We start from the raw sequence: 12,300 nt of genomic DNA, 5'->3' as shown, positions 1-12,300 counted from the left end.
TCTTTCTTTCCACTTCCCACCAAATCTTGGCGGCTTCCCATGATACACATCACCTATAATTAACTACCAGGCACATTCTATAGTGTTGTGAGACTCGTCTTTGGCATCCATGAACGTCAATTTCTGCATTCCTGGTATTGGTTTTCACGCTTGGCATGCTGTCATTTTAAAAGTGTGAGTGTTGGGAATTGTTCTCAGGCATGAATAAGAACAGCTTAACCTTGAAATTTAGACATTCTTCTGTGCCACTGCTACAAATTTGGGTTATTTGATTATTATTATTATTATTATTATTATTATTATTATTATTATTATTTATGAGCAGCAGCAACGTCATGGCACCGAACATGAAATCAGGCAAAGATGCTCAACTTTGGCTTAGGATGCCAGATTAAGTAAATAAAACCAAGATGCAGACACAGTCAGATCGCCACTCTGTCTTCCACCTAGGACATTTTAGATAGCTTATTAAAACCATTTTCTTTTCTTTTTTTTTTTTTTTTTTTTTTTTTTTTTTTTGGTTTTTCGAGACAGGGTTTCTTGTGTAGCTTTGCGCCTTTCCTGGAACTCACTTGGTAGCCCAGGCTGGCCTTGAACTCAAAGAGATCTGCCTGCCTCTGCCTCCCGAGTGCTGGGATTAAAGGCATGTGCCACCACCGCCCGGCTTAAAACCATTTTCAATGAAAAATATTGGGGTTTATGAACTGCCAGTGAAGTTGTGAGAGGTTATTTTATTTTATTCTTCTCTCATATATTACATCCTGACTGAAGTTTCTCTTCCCTCCTCTCCTCTGAGTCTCCCCCCTCCCCCCTCCCCCTCTCCCCCCCCCCACCCCAGAGAGATTTCTTCAGCCTTTTCACACAATTTTTTTTTCCCTACACTCAACACAGTGGACCTTTTGGTAATTGATTTAAAATGAAGACCACCATGTTAACAATGTCATGCACTTCCCCACAAGCTTTTTCATCAAGGACAGAACACTTAAAAGTCCACTTTCCTTCCCCACTACTCAAGGGATAAACATGAGCCTTAAAAAAAAGAAAAAAAGAAAAGAAAATCAAAGGACTGAAGGCACTTAAATCCTCAAAGAAATGAAAAGGCTATGTGGTTTTGAAATTAAACTGGCGGCATTCTGCACTGGATCAATTCCTCACTTCTCCTCCTCTACGCCAGCCGAGATCCTTCCAGCCATGTGCCTACAATTTATTTCTGCCTCGTTTCAAGCCCCATCCCTATGAACAGTTGAATGCTAAGTGCTTCTGCAGTATTAATGAGGAAGCAGATCTTAGGCTCATTTGAGAGGAAGAGTTTGCTCCTAGGAAAGGGCTATCTATCATTTCTTCACTTTTAATGATGGTGACGTGGTTAATGGGGTGGATTATGGCCCACTGCATTCAAAAATAGGCGAAGCTGTGACCTTTAACCTCTGTGGTCCAAGTCCCAGTGGGAATCTGATGAAGAAGGCCACAGACACTAACCCTCTTAATGATGCTTGTGGAGCTAGAATCCACATACCCAGAGTAAAGGATGACTAAGCAACCCCAAATGTGGACCAATTTAAACATCCCTTCAAAAGCTAACCAGCTGTGTGGGTTGCTTTCAAGCTTGAGCTGTCATATTCTGAATGCTTGGAGAAACAGTCCAAACTGCACCATGTGCCCGTGACTCCAACACACTGTTCAGTGACAGTTCCCTCTTCCTGTTGACCATTGCATGGACCAGGCTCACACAGCCAAGAGATACTGTTGTAGTCCCCCCCCCAAAAAAAAAACAGCTTTACATCAGCTGTTAAGACACTGAACCCCTTCCAAGTACTATTGCTTGAAGAGCTGTACAGACATGCGTTTATGTTCACAAAACTAAACGTAGTGGAGAAGAAAGTACACCCACTTACACGATCAGCAAACGGCCCCTGTCTGAACGCGGATGATCTTCAGTCGGCATTTGCAAAAACCTTAATGTTTCCAGCTTTGTCAACCATGAAAATGGTCAATACATCCAAATGTGAGATTGACTCTAATGCCAGGTATAGTGGCGTATGTTTTTGATCCCAGTACTGAGGAGGCAGAGGCACATGAATCTCTGTGAGTTTGAGGCCAGCCTGGTCCATATAGTGAGTTCCAGGCCAACCAGGGCTACATAGAGAGACCCTGTCTCAAAAAGAAAACAAATAAACAAACAAAAGTAACTCACTCAGATGTTCTCAATAAATAATACAGAATACAATTAATAAATTTGGTTACTTCTGGGGATTGGGCTTGAGAACTGGAGAGGAGGAAAAAGTCTTTCATGTTTGTGTTTTTCACAAAGCATATAAACTATAGTGCTAAAATATAAAAGTAATGCTAAGTGCATGTGTATAAAAAGGGTATATAATTCTTTTAAAATTTAATTTAAAAAGTAAATCAGTGGAGGCTGGAGAGTTGGCTCAGTGTTTAAGAGCAGGTTGCTCTTCCTGAGGACCCGGGTTCAATTCCCAATACCCACATAACAGCTTCCAACTACATATAACTCCAGTTCCAGGGAATCCAACACCCTCCCCGGGTCTCTTTGAGCATAAGACATGTATGTAGTGCACGAACATACATGCAGAAAAACACCCACTCACACATACACACAAAATAAATTTTTAAAAAATAAAATGTGGGGAGGTGGTGGCACACACCTTTAATCCAGCACCTGGGAGGCAGAGGCAGGAGGATCTCAGTGAGTTTGAAGCCAGCCTGGTCTGCAAGGTGAGTTCAGGACAGCCAGGACTGTTACACAGAGAAACCCTGTCTTGAAAAACCAATAAAGTAAAATAAAATAAAACAAAAATTTTTTTTCTGAGACAAGGTTTCTCTGTGTAGCTTTGGAGCCTGTCCTGGAACTCGTTCTGTAGACCAGGCTGGCCTCGAACTCACAGAGATTCCCATGGCTCTGCCTCCTGAGTGCTGGGATTAAAGGCGTGTCTACCACTGCTTAGTCTATGGCCATACCACTCTGAAGGAACCTGATCTCGTAAAATGTTGTTAAGATGGCCTGGCTTACTGAAGGAAGCCAGAATCCCCACACTCAGGAGGTGTGGACGAGGAAAATGAACAGTTCAAGGCCAGTCTCAGTACACAGGTAATTCTACATGGTCAGGGCTACTTGTATCAAGCAGAAACAAAACAAACCCGTTTAAACCTCCCCAACGTATCAAAGAACCAAAAAGACCACAAAGAGTTAAACAGGCCAACATGTAACTAAAGCCCTGTGGGTAAGGAGACCTGAGCAGATCCTGCTGTGAGATCATTTGTTAGACAAGGGGACACTGAGCTCTGCTCGTGGCTCCCCGCAGGGCTGAGGGAAGGTTTGAAGGATGAGTCCCATTCAAAGCGTGCAAGTGTGCAGACACTTTGTTTCAAACGTGGAACAGAAGTAAACCTGCTCTGTCTGACCGTCCACAGCGGAGCACAAATGAAGTCTCAGGGGCGGGGACAAGTGAAGAGAGGTCGAAAAGAGAAACAAAATGTGACCAGGACACTCAAGTCACCAGCGAGCTCTCTTATTCATGAGCACTCCAAACTACATCACCTGTGAGCTCCAAAAGTATCCAGGTATGATTTTTACTTTGTAGGGAGTCCGGGCAGGTCCTTTCTTTGGATGACAAGCGCAGAAAAATGCGGATCCTTCTGGAGGCCTGCTCCATCTCAGCCACCAAAGAACTCCCCATAAATACTTTTCCAAGGAGGAAAAGCAGCAGGCAGCTGACATGAACAAGCATGCTAAGAGAATGAAAAACACCCTAAAATGAACCAACATAAACTCCACACAGAAAAGAAATCGGCAGATTAAAATGAAACAAATCATAATCAAAACTGAAGACACCAAACTAAAAGTCAAATTTCTAATCAGAACAAGGATGCATTTGGTATGTATTCAGCAGCAGGGCTTATATTGCCTTTCAATAACTAAACAAAACCCAAACAAACAAAGAAAACCATCCCTGGGGTTGGAGAGGTGATTCAGCAGTTAAGATACTTATTGCTCTTCAAAGGACCAGAGTTCGGTTCCCAGCATCCATATCAGGTTACTTACAACCACTTTCAAGTCCAGCTCCAGGGGCTCTGTCCCCTCCTCTGGCCTCTGAGGGCACTCACACATTATCAGGGTCTTTTATTTGGTTGAATGACTATCTGTATGAATTCTACACTGACCAGGAGCTTTTGATCCTACCTAATCCCCCCAAGTGCTGGGCTCAAAAGTATGTTCCCCCACATCTAGCCTGAGGATTCCTATTTTAAAAGACATAGAGAGCTATAGAACCATAAGGTACAGAACAGAAATTCTTGAAATGTTTTCTACTCACAAACCCACCAGGGAAACTTTCACACAACCATAGGTACGTGGGTACATAAACCCACAAAACACTAATAATCATAAAGAAATTATTTTTACAATAATTCCTTGATATACATATAGTTTTACCATTTATTAAAGATGAAAGCAAATGTGCATGGTAGTGAGATGGATATGCTTTTTTAGTTTCCATACAGAAAAAACATGACTGAAGTTTGACATGCAGGAGAGAGCCTCTGCAGTATTGTTCAGGGTTGATTGACAGTTTCATTTTATAGTAGCCAATGCTAAGAAAGACTCTTTGCATAAACACGCAGTACAAAGTAGATTTAGGGTTATTCCAGAAATTCCTGGAAATTCTGTCTAAATCTCAAGCTGAAATTCAGTTATTAAATACAGCACAGAGGACTGTGCTCTGGGGGCGGGGGGACCCCAGGCCTATGCTGCAGTGGGGGACCCCAGGCTTGTGCTCCAGCTGGACCTCCGGGGTTATCAAAAAAAAAAAAAAAAAAAGGATTTGAAGTTTGAAGTTAGGAAAGCAGCATGTTAAGAGGAATATGGGAAAGCCACAGGGGGAGATGGGGTAGATATGATCATATTCCAGTATATACGGGTGTGAAATTTTCAAAATAAAAAATTAAATGATAAAAGTAAAAGAATGACGCCTAAGAGACGTGTGGGTGACAGCAAAGTGGCCCAGCAACACGTCATGAACATCCTGGAAAGGAAAAGAAAGAAGAGGAGACCGCAGCAGTATTTGAAAATTAATGGCTGAGTTCCCTAAATCAATGTGAGACATCACCCCAAGGATAGGATACTGCCCAAAGAACTGTGAAAAATACGTGTGGTAAAGAAAACAAGGGGACAAAACCAGGAGGAGATCCAGGAATTCCAGGGAGGTCACATCTAGTTACACCACAGTAAAGCTGAAAACCAAAGGGTAATACAGTGAGCACACTTCCATCACAGGAGTCCTCTGGGTGGACTACAGGGAGAAAAGAGTGTGGCTGCGAGTGAAAGGACTAAGATACAGGACAGACAAAGCAAGGAAGATGCCAAGTACAAAAGTAGGTCTAGGGGCAGAAAAGACGGCTCAGTCTAGGGCTGGAGAAATGGCTCAGTGGCTAAGAGCACTGGCTGCTCGTCCAGGGGACCTGGGTCTATAGCAACATTGAATGTAAAGATGTCTCGTGGTGATTTTTTTGTTTTTCGAGACAGGGTTTCTCTGTGTAGCTGTGGCTGTCCTGGAACTAGCTCTGTAGACCAGGCTGGCCTCGAACTCAAAGAGATCTGCCTGCCTCTGCCTCCCGAGTGCTGGGATTAAGGTGTGTACTACCACCTGGGTTTTCTGTTTTGTTTTGTTGTTCTTGTTAGTTTTTGAGGGAGGTTCTCATGATCATTTTAAAAGTTATAAAATATGGCCACCCATTTGAAATATTGTGATTTGGAATATGGTGATTTTAAAATTCATGAACTATGGCCATCCATTTGGGGACACTTGCTTTATGACAGTAACAACTCCGAATAGCACTGGAGGCTGCAGACAATGTAGGAATTGAGCATCTGAGTACCCAATGCAATGGACCAAAATCCTCCTGCTATTCTATACCATTATGTAAATACTTCTAAAAAATTTAATCTATCCCCAAATCTACTAAAACTAATATTATGAGTTAACAAAGTTTCAAGAACAAAGTTGATAACCAGCAATGAAAAACAGAAACTAAACATCTTAAATTATCACGAAGGGCAAGGGAGATGGTTCAATGGGTAAAGGAGCTTGCCACCAAGTCTGATGACCTGAGTTCGATCTCCAGGACACATGTGGTTGAAGAAGAGAACTGACTTTGACCATGGTATGTACATGCACGAATGCACGAGAGAGAGAGAGAGAGAGAGAGAGAGAGAGAGAGAGAGAGAGAGAGAGAGAGAGAGAGAGAGAGGTAAAAAATTAAAATGTAACCAAAAGTTAAAATCAGTATCATAAATATATAGCTAATAAAATGTGTATTAAAGTTACATGTTTAAAACTATAAAACATCATTGAGTGAGCTAAAGAGGTCCTACATAAACAGAGATCCACTTTGTTGGAGGATTCAGTATTGCCAAGATGTTAGCCCTTCCTGACCTATTCGAGACAGCATCCACCACTGAGCTGTGGAAACTTCCAGGGGCCAGCATTAAAGAGCTTCTCCATGCTTAGTCATAGCCTCTATCGAGGTAGAACAAAAGAATTCTTCCAGCTGTTTGGTAACATGTTGGCCAATCAAAGTCCCATTGGGACTTTTAACAAACATCAACAATATAGTCCAAAATTTTGTATGAAAATATAAAGGAGCCAGAAAAGCCAGATCAATTCTGAAAAAGAATTCAAGCTACCTGATTCCAAAAGTCACTGTAAAATTACAAATACATGCAACTCTATAAAAATATATAGTCTAGACAAACTTGGAACCAAAATTCTACTTATATATAACAATACATAAAATTATATCCTTACAGTTCAATTAAAAAATAACTAAATAAGGGGATAAAATATGGGCCAATTATATGAACCAAAGAAGGTTGGTGATAATGTTGTTCAATGTTATGAATCTATTAAAATGCAAATTCAAACTAGAATAGGAGGGTGGATGCGATGGACCAGCCAGGTAAAGCTATGCAAGCCAGACAACACGAGTTCCATGCCCAGAAGCCATGGTGGAAGGAGAGAAGCCGTTCCTGAAGGCTCTTGTCTGATCCTCGCCACACATGCTGACATGTGCATGCATTTCAGACCTACAAGAATAGCTAAGAGTAACTAAATGATCGTGACTGGCAAGGCTGTAGAGTGGGTAAAACTCAAACGCTACATTGGTGGAAATAGTACACTCACTTTAAGAACAATGTGGTGAGAAATCTTGTAAAATTAACATATGTTCACAGTATAACCCAGGAACCCTCCTGATATGGAACAATCTTTTTGTACACTGTGAAGATGTGTCACTTGGACTGGTTTAATAAAAAGCTGAATGTCCAATAGAGAGGCAGGATTTTCGGAGCAGAGAGGACACGGGGAAGAAGAAGGAAGATGCCAGCAGACACAGACCAAGCAGCATGGGTATTGCAAAGTAACGGTAACCAAGCCACATAAAAGAATATAGATTAAAAGATATGGGTTAATTTAAGTTAATTTAAGAGCTAGTTAGAAACATGACATGGGGACCTATTATTAATTATGAAAAGCTATCGGCCGAGCTTTCATAATTAATAATAGGTCCCCATGTCATTTTTTGCGAGCTGGTGACCCAAAGAAAAGTTCGCCTACACCCTCTGGTTATTTACCAAAACACTAAAAATATACAATAATACAGAGACCCATAGATGACTGTAGCAGACTTATTTACTCATAGTAACCAATAAGTGGAACAACTCAAATGTTCATCATCTAATGGTATATCCAATTCAATGGAATAGTACTCAGCAATAAAAAGGAATGGACTATTGTTACATACAACAATGTGGGTAAATCCCAGATACAACATGCTAAATAAAACAAGCCAGATAAAAGTTTTACAATTTTATGATTCCATACATTTGGAGAGTACAGAATCAGAAGTCAGATCATTGTCACAGGATGGAGATTGGGAAAGAGGACCCATTAGAACCAGATACAAGAGAACTGTTTGAACTACTAGAATAATTCTATATACTTACTGTGGTAGGCTGTGGTATCACATGAATTTATATTATTAAAGTTGGCTTGTGGAATTTTACAGACAAATGGGAGAGATTTTATAGTACAAATTACATGTCAATAAATCTGACTTTTAAAATAGTACAACATAATTACTAGTGTGTTATAGGCCCACAAAGAACAATTATCATTTATTTGTTGTTATTTAGGTTAAATACAATTTCATGAAAAAAAAAAATAGCTAAGAATGCTGTCCTAGCTTGGTGTTGTTGGTTGTTTTTTTACTCTTTGCTCTTTGGAGGTCCAACACCCAGCTCCCCAAAAAATCACACAGAAACTTATTCTTACTTATGAATGCCAGGCCTTAGCTTGGCTTATTTCTAGCCAGCTTTTCTTAAATTATCCCACCTACTTTTTGCCTCTGGGCTTTTCCTTTCTCTATTTCTGTGTATCTTTCTTTCCTTCTTATTCTGTGTCTGGCTGTGTAGCTGGGTGGCTGGCCCCTTGCATGCCCCTCTCCTCCTTTTCTCCATCTTCCTTTCCTACTCTTCTTCTCTTCCTATTTATCCTCTCTGCCCACCAGCCCCACCTATCCTTTCTCCTGCCCAGCTATTGGCCATTCAGCTCTCTCTCTCTCTCTCTCTCTCTCTCTCTTTCTCTCTCTCTCTCTCTCTCTCTCTTTCTCTCTCTCTCTCTCTCTCTCTCTTTCTCTCTCTCTCTCTCTCTCTCTGTGTGTGTGTGTGTGTGTGTGTGTGTGTGTGTGTGTATGTGTGTGACCAATCAGGTGTTTTAGGCAGGTTAAGTCACACAGCTTCACAGAGTTAAACGAATGCAACATATCTTTGTATCATTAAACAAATGTTCCATAGCATAAAAAATGTAATAATCTTTAACCAATATTCCACAATAGCTTTGTTTCTGTGATAAATATTCTAACCAAAAGCAACTTATGGAGCAAAGGGTTTATTCGGCCTACAGGTTACAGTCCATCATCAAGGAATGCAGGCAGGAAGTGAAAGCAGGCACTGTGGAGGAATGCAGCTCACTGCTTGCTGGCTTGCTCAACTAGCCTTCTTTCTGGTTTTTGTTTCATTTTGCTTTTTGTTTGTGTTTTTTAAGACAGGGTTTCTCTGTGTAGTCCTGGCTGTCCTGGAACTTGCTCTGTAGACCAGATTGTCCTTGAACTCAGAGATTCACCTGCCTCTACCTCCCAAGTGCTGGGATTAAAGGCATGCACCACCATTGCCCAGTTCAACCAATTTTCTTTACAGCCCAGGCCTCCCTGTCTATTAGGGATGGCACCTCCCACAGTGGGCTCGGCCCTTCTACATTGATTAGCAATTCAGAAAATGCCCAACAGGCCAGTCTGATCAAGACAATTCTTCAGTTGAGGTTCCCTCTTCCCAGATAAATAAAGGTTTGTGTCAAATTGACAGCTGACTCTAACTATGATCAACATACAGGGAAGAAATATTAATTTTATCGGAATGAAACATACAATGTATTAATATCCTGAGTATGTCCAGTGCCCCCAATGCTCTAGTTTCTTTTCTGGTACTTTGACAAACGCCATGACCAAAAGCAACTTGCAGGGAGGAAAGTTCTATTTTAGTTTATAGGTTACAGTCCATCATTGAGAGAAGTCAGACAGATACCTGAAGCAGAATCCATAGGGGAACACTGCTGGATGGCTCACTAGCAGGCTCATGCCTAGCCAGCTTTCTTATGCAGCCCAGGGCCACCTGCTAAGCAATGGTGTGGCCCACAGTGGGCTGGGCTCTTCTACATCAGTCAGTCAAGATGATTCCCCACAGCCATGCTCACAAGCCAATCATGAGACTCCCTTCTCAGGTAATTCCAGGCTGTGGAGTGGACAAAGCTAAATAGGAGATCTAGAAATCAATACAAAAAGGACATCTGCATTTTAAAAGACAGCCGATTCACATTAGAGCAGCTGTCAATAACAGTCACAAACTACTTGATCTGACTTGTCATCCAGGGAAATAAAAATAAAGTGACTACCATTATTTTCCCATCAGAAAGAAAGGCTGAAGTTTTAAAGAATGATCAAGTATGCCTCAGTATTCGGGGCAAGCAACACAAATGCAGACAATGAAGATTACTATACTCACACTTAGATCTATCAGAAAACAAAAAAGGTGACTTTTAAAAGAGTCGGATGGTTTTCTTTGCAGGTCTATTAACGGGTGGGCCTGTGCTGGTGACCATGGGGCAGGAACAGTCATGTGGGCTGTAGAAATCACAGCGGTCTGAGCGCATGGCAGTAAGAACGGACCCCCCACCAAGCTAAGGGTGAACCCCATTCAGACAATGATGATGCCCTCAGTGCTCTCCAGGAAGAAAACTGGTGTGAACTGGGGAACCCCAAAATGCAAAAGAACAATGGCGCAGTGGGTGGGTCCACTCCCCACCCACTGGTTTGTAATGGCAAATTGGAAAACGTCTAATACATTTTGTGAAATTTCCTTAAGGAGTCCCACATTTAAAGCTATTTGTTGGCTCCACGGCTGACTGGGTTGCTCTTGAGTTATCCTGCATGAGTTTGGCCTTTAAAAAACAACAACAACAACAACAACAACAACAAAAACAAACAAACAAACAAAAAACTTTTTTCAACTTTGACCTTAATTAAGGTCTGATTTCTAACACAGTAACCCTTGAATGCACTGTTTACACCTATTTAAAGTGGAGATCTTGTTTTACAATCTTCCTGAAAAGCAAATTTGTTCTAGACATGAAGTGGGGCTTCAGTTGCTTTAAAGTGAAGGTAAAAAAAAAAAAAAAAACAAAAAAAACAAGAACGATCGTCTAGTTAACATGCGGGTGGTTGTAATGTTCCGAAATGAAAAAGAAACAACCCCAGCTGAGGCCGGAATCAAGAAACTCAAACACACACGGAGCCCAGGGCTCCGAGGGCAGCGAGGGCAGCGCAGACCTAGAGACCAGTCCCTAGTCCCAAGCACCGGGCACTTTCTGAGCAGAACTGCGAACAGGAAACCTTGTTGACGTCTTGTCACTTTGTCACAGGACCGCACAAGTAAAGCACGCTTGAGTTTTTTTTTTTTTTTTTTCTTTTCTTTCCTTCTTTTCTTTCTTAATTGGCCATCTTCGGGGTCATTTTGAGAAGCGGGGAAGGAAGAGCGAAAGGAGTGGCAGGGACCTGCTATCCATTTCCCTAGGGAGGAAAGGCTGAAAGTGATTGGCTGAAGTTAGAAGCGAGGTTACCCCCTTTCAGGTGCTTCAAGGCGGGAATCAAGAACAGAAATCCAAGAACTAAAGTTACAAGGTGAACATTGGCGCCAAGGACCGGCGGGGTCATCAGTCCCCGTAATTCCACTTTCACCCCAAGACCATTGAGAGATCCAGTGACCCCTGTGCACCCGGGATCCCACGTCAATTCCTCACCCCGCTTCCCTCGGAGAGTGGGCTTAGCCTCGCAGTCGATGCACCTCCTATACCCCTCTTTTTCTGGCTCCGCCGCCGCGGGGTCCATCTTGTTGCCGTCTGTTGCCACAGCAACCGCAGAGCGGCTCACACTCTAGCAAGAGAAGCGATGATTGGAGAAGGCGGGCGTCCCTAGCAACCGCCAGGTACGGAAGTCATACATTTTATTTCGTTTCTTGGGACACAGGCTTCACTCCCATCCCAACGCTATTAGTCACACCTTTCCCGGCTTTTCAAAGCCACTTCACACATGATCTCCGTGAACACCTGCCTCTTCAGGATACACTAGATCCCCATTTCCACAGGAGTGTTCATCCTGTGGTCCTTTGACCTCCTCCAGAGGCCCTTTGACCTCCTCCAGAGGCCCTTTGACCTCCTCCAGAGGTCCCTGAATGCCCGTCAGTTACGTGCTGAAGGAGTTGGAAGCCCATAGCATCCCCCAAAGTAACTTCCAGATGGATTAGCCCATCTTCCTTTTCTGAGACAGAAAACAAAGTGGTATTCTACCCAGAGTTTATTTACATTTATTTAAATTGGACCTTAAGACATCTCCCAAAGACTTTAACTAGTGTTATTCCTTCACCCGTTCAATTTTTAAAAAGGCCTATCTAATTTGATCAATGATTATTGGTTATATATTAGTCATCAGGGGAATAGTCTAGGCACTGAAAGATTGCAACTGCCAAGAAGGCTTCACCAGGAGTTGACTTCTGGTATACACATGGTCACGGATAGTGTTGTGTGTAACGTGGTCAAATCATGGAGAGTGGTGAGTGTGTTGATCGCTGGACAGGGTGGTCAGGGGTGGCCTTTTTGAGGAGACAGCACAGGAGCT

The 12,300-nt window shown here is 42.3% G+C and overlaps 1 protein-coding gene across 3 annotated transcripts in view; it reads right to left on the bottom strand.

Moving 5' to 3' along the window:
- The window catches only part of Hydin (HYDIN axonemal central pair apparatus protein), a 358,418-nt gene extending 346,872 nt beyond the window's left edge, over nt 1-11,546 (bottom strand). For all 3 annotated transcript variants that reach the window (XM_042277692.2, XM_015992939.3, XM_076571514.1), the window contains exon 1: nt 11,427-11,546. In XM_042277692.2, coding sequence (XP_042133626.1) covers nt 11,427-11,514 — 88 coding nt within the window. In that variant the 5' untranslated portion in view covers nt 11,515-11,546. The remainder of the gene's footprint in view (nt 1-11,426) is intronic.
- Nucleotides 11,547-12,300: the final 754 nt, after the last annotated feature.

The sequence above is a fragment of the Peromyscus maniculatus genome, chromosome 5 (genome assembly GCF_049852395.1).
Source record: "Peromyscus maniculatus bairdii isolate BWxNUB_F1_BW_parent chromosome 5, HU_Pman_BW_mat_3.1, whole genome shotgun sequence".
Classification (NCBI taxonomy): domain Eukaryota; kingdom Metazoa; phylum Chordata; class Mammalia; order Rodentia; family Cricetidae; genus Peromyscus; species Peromyscus maniculatus.
This window is presented reverse-complemented; position numbering and strand designations above follow the sequence as displayed.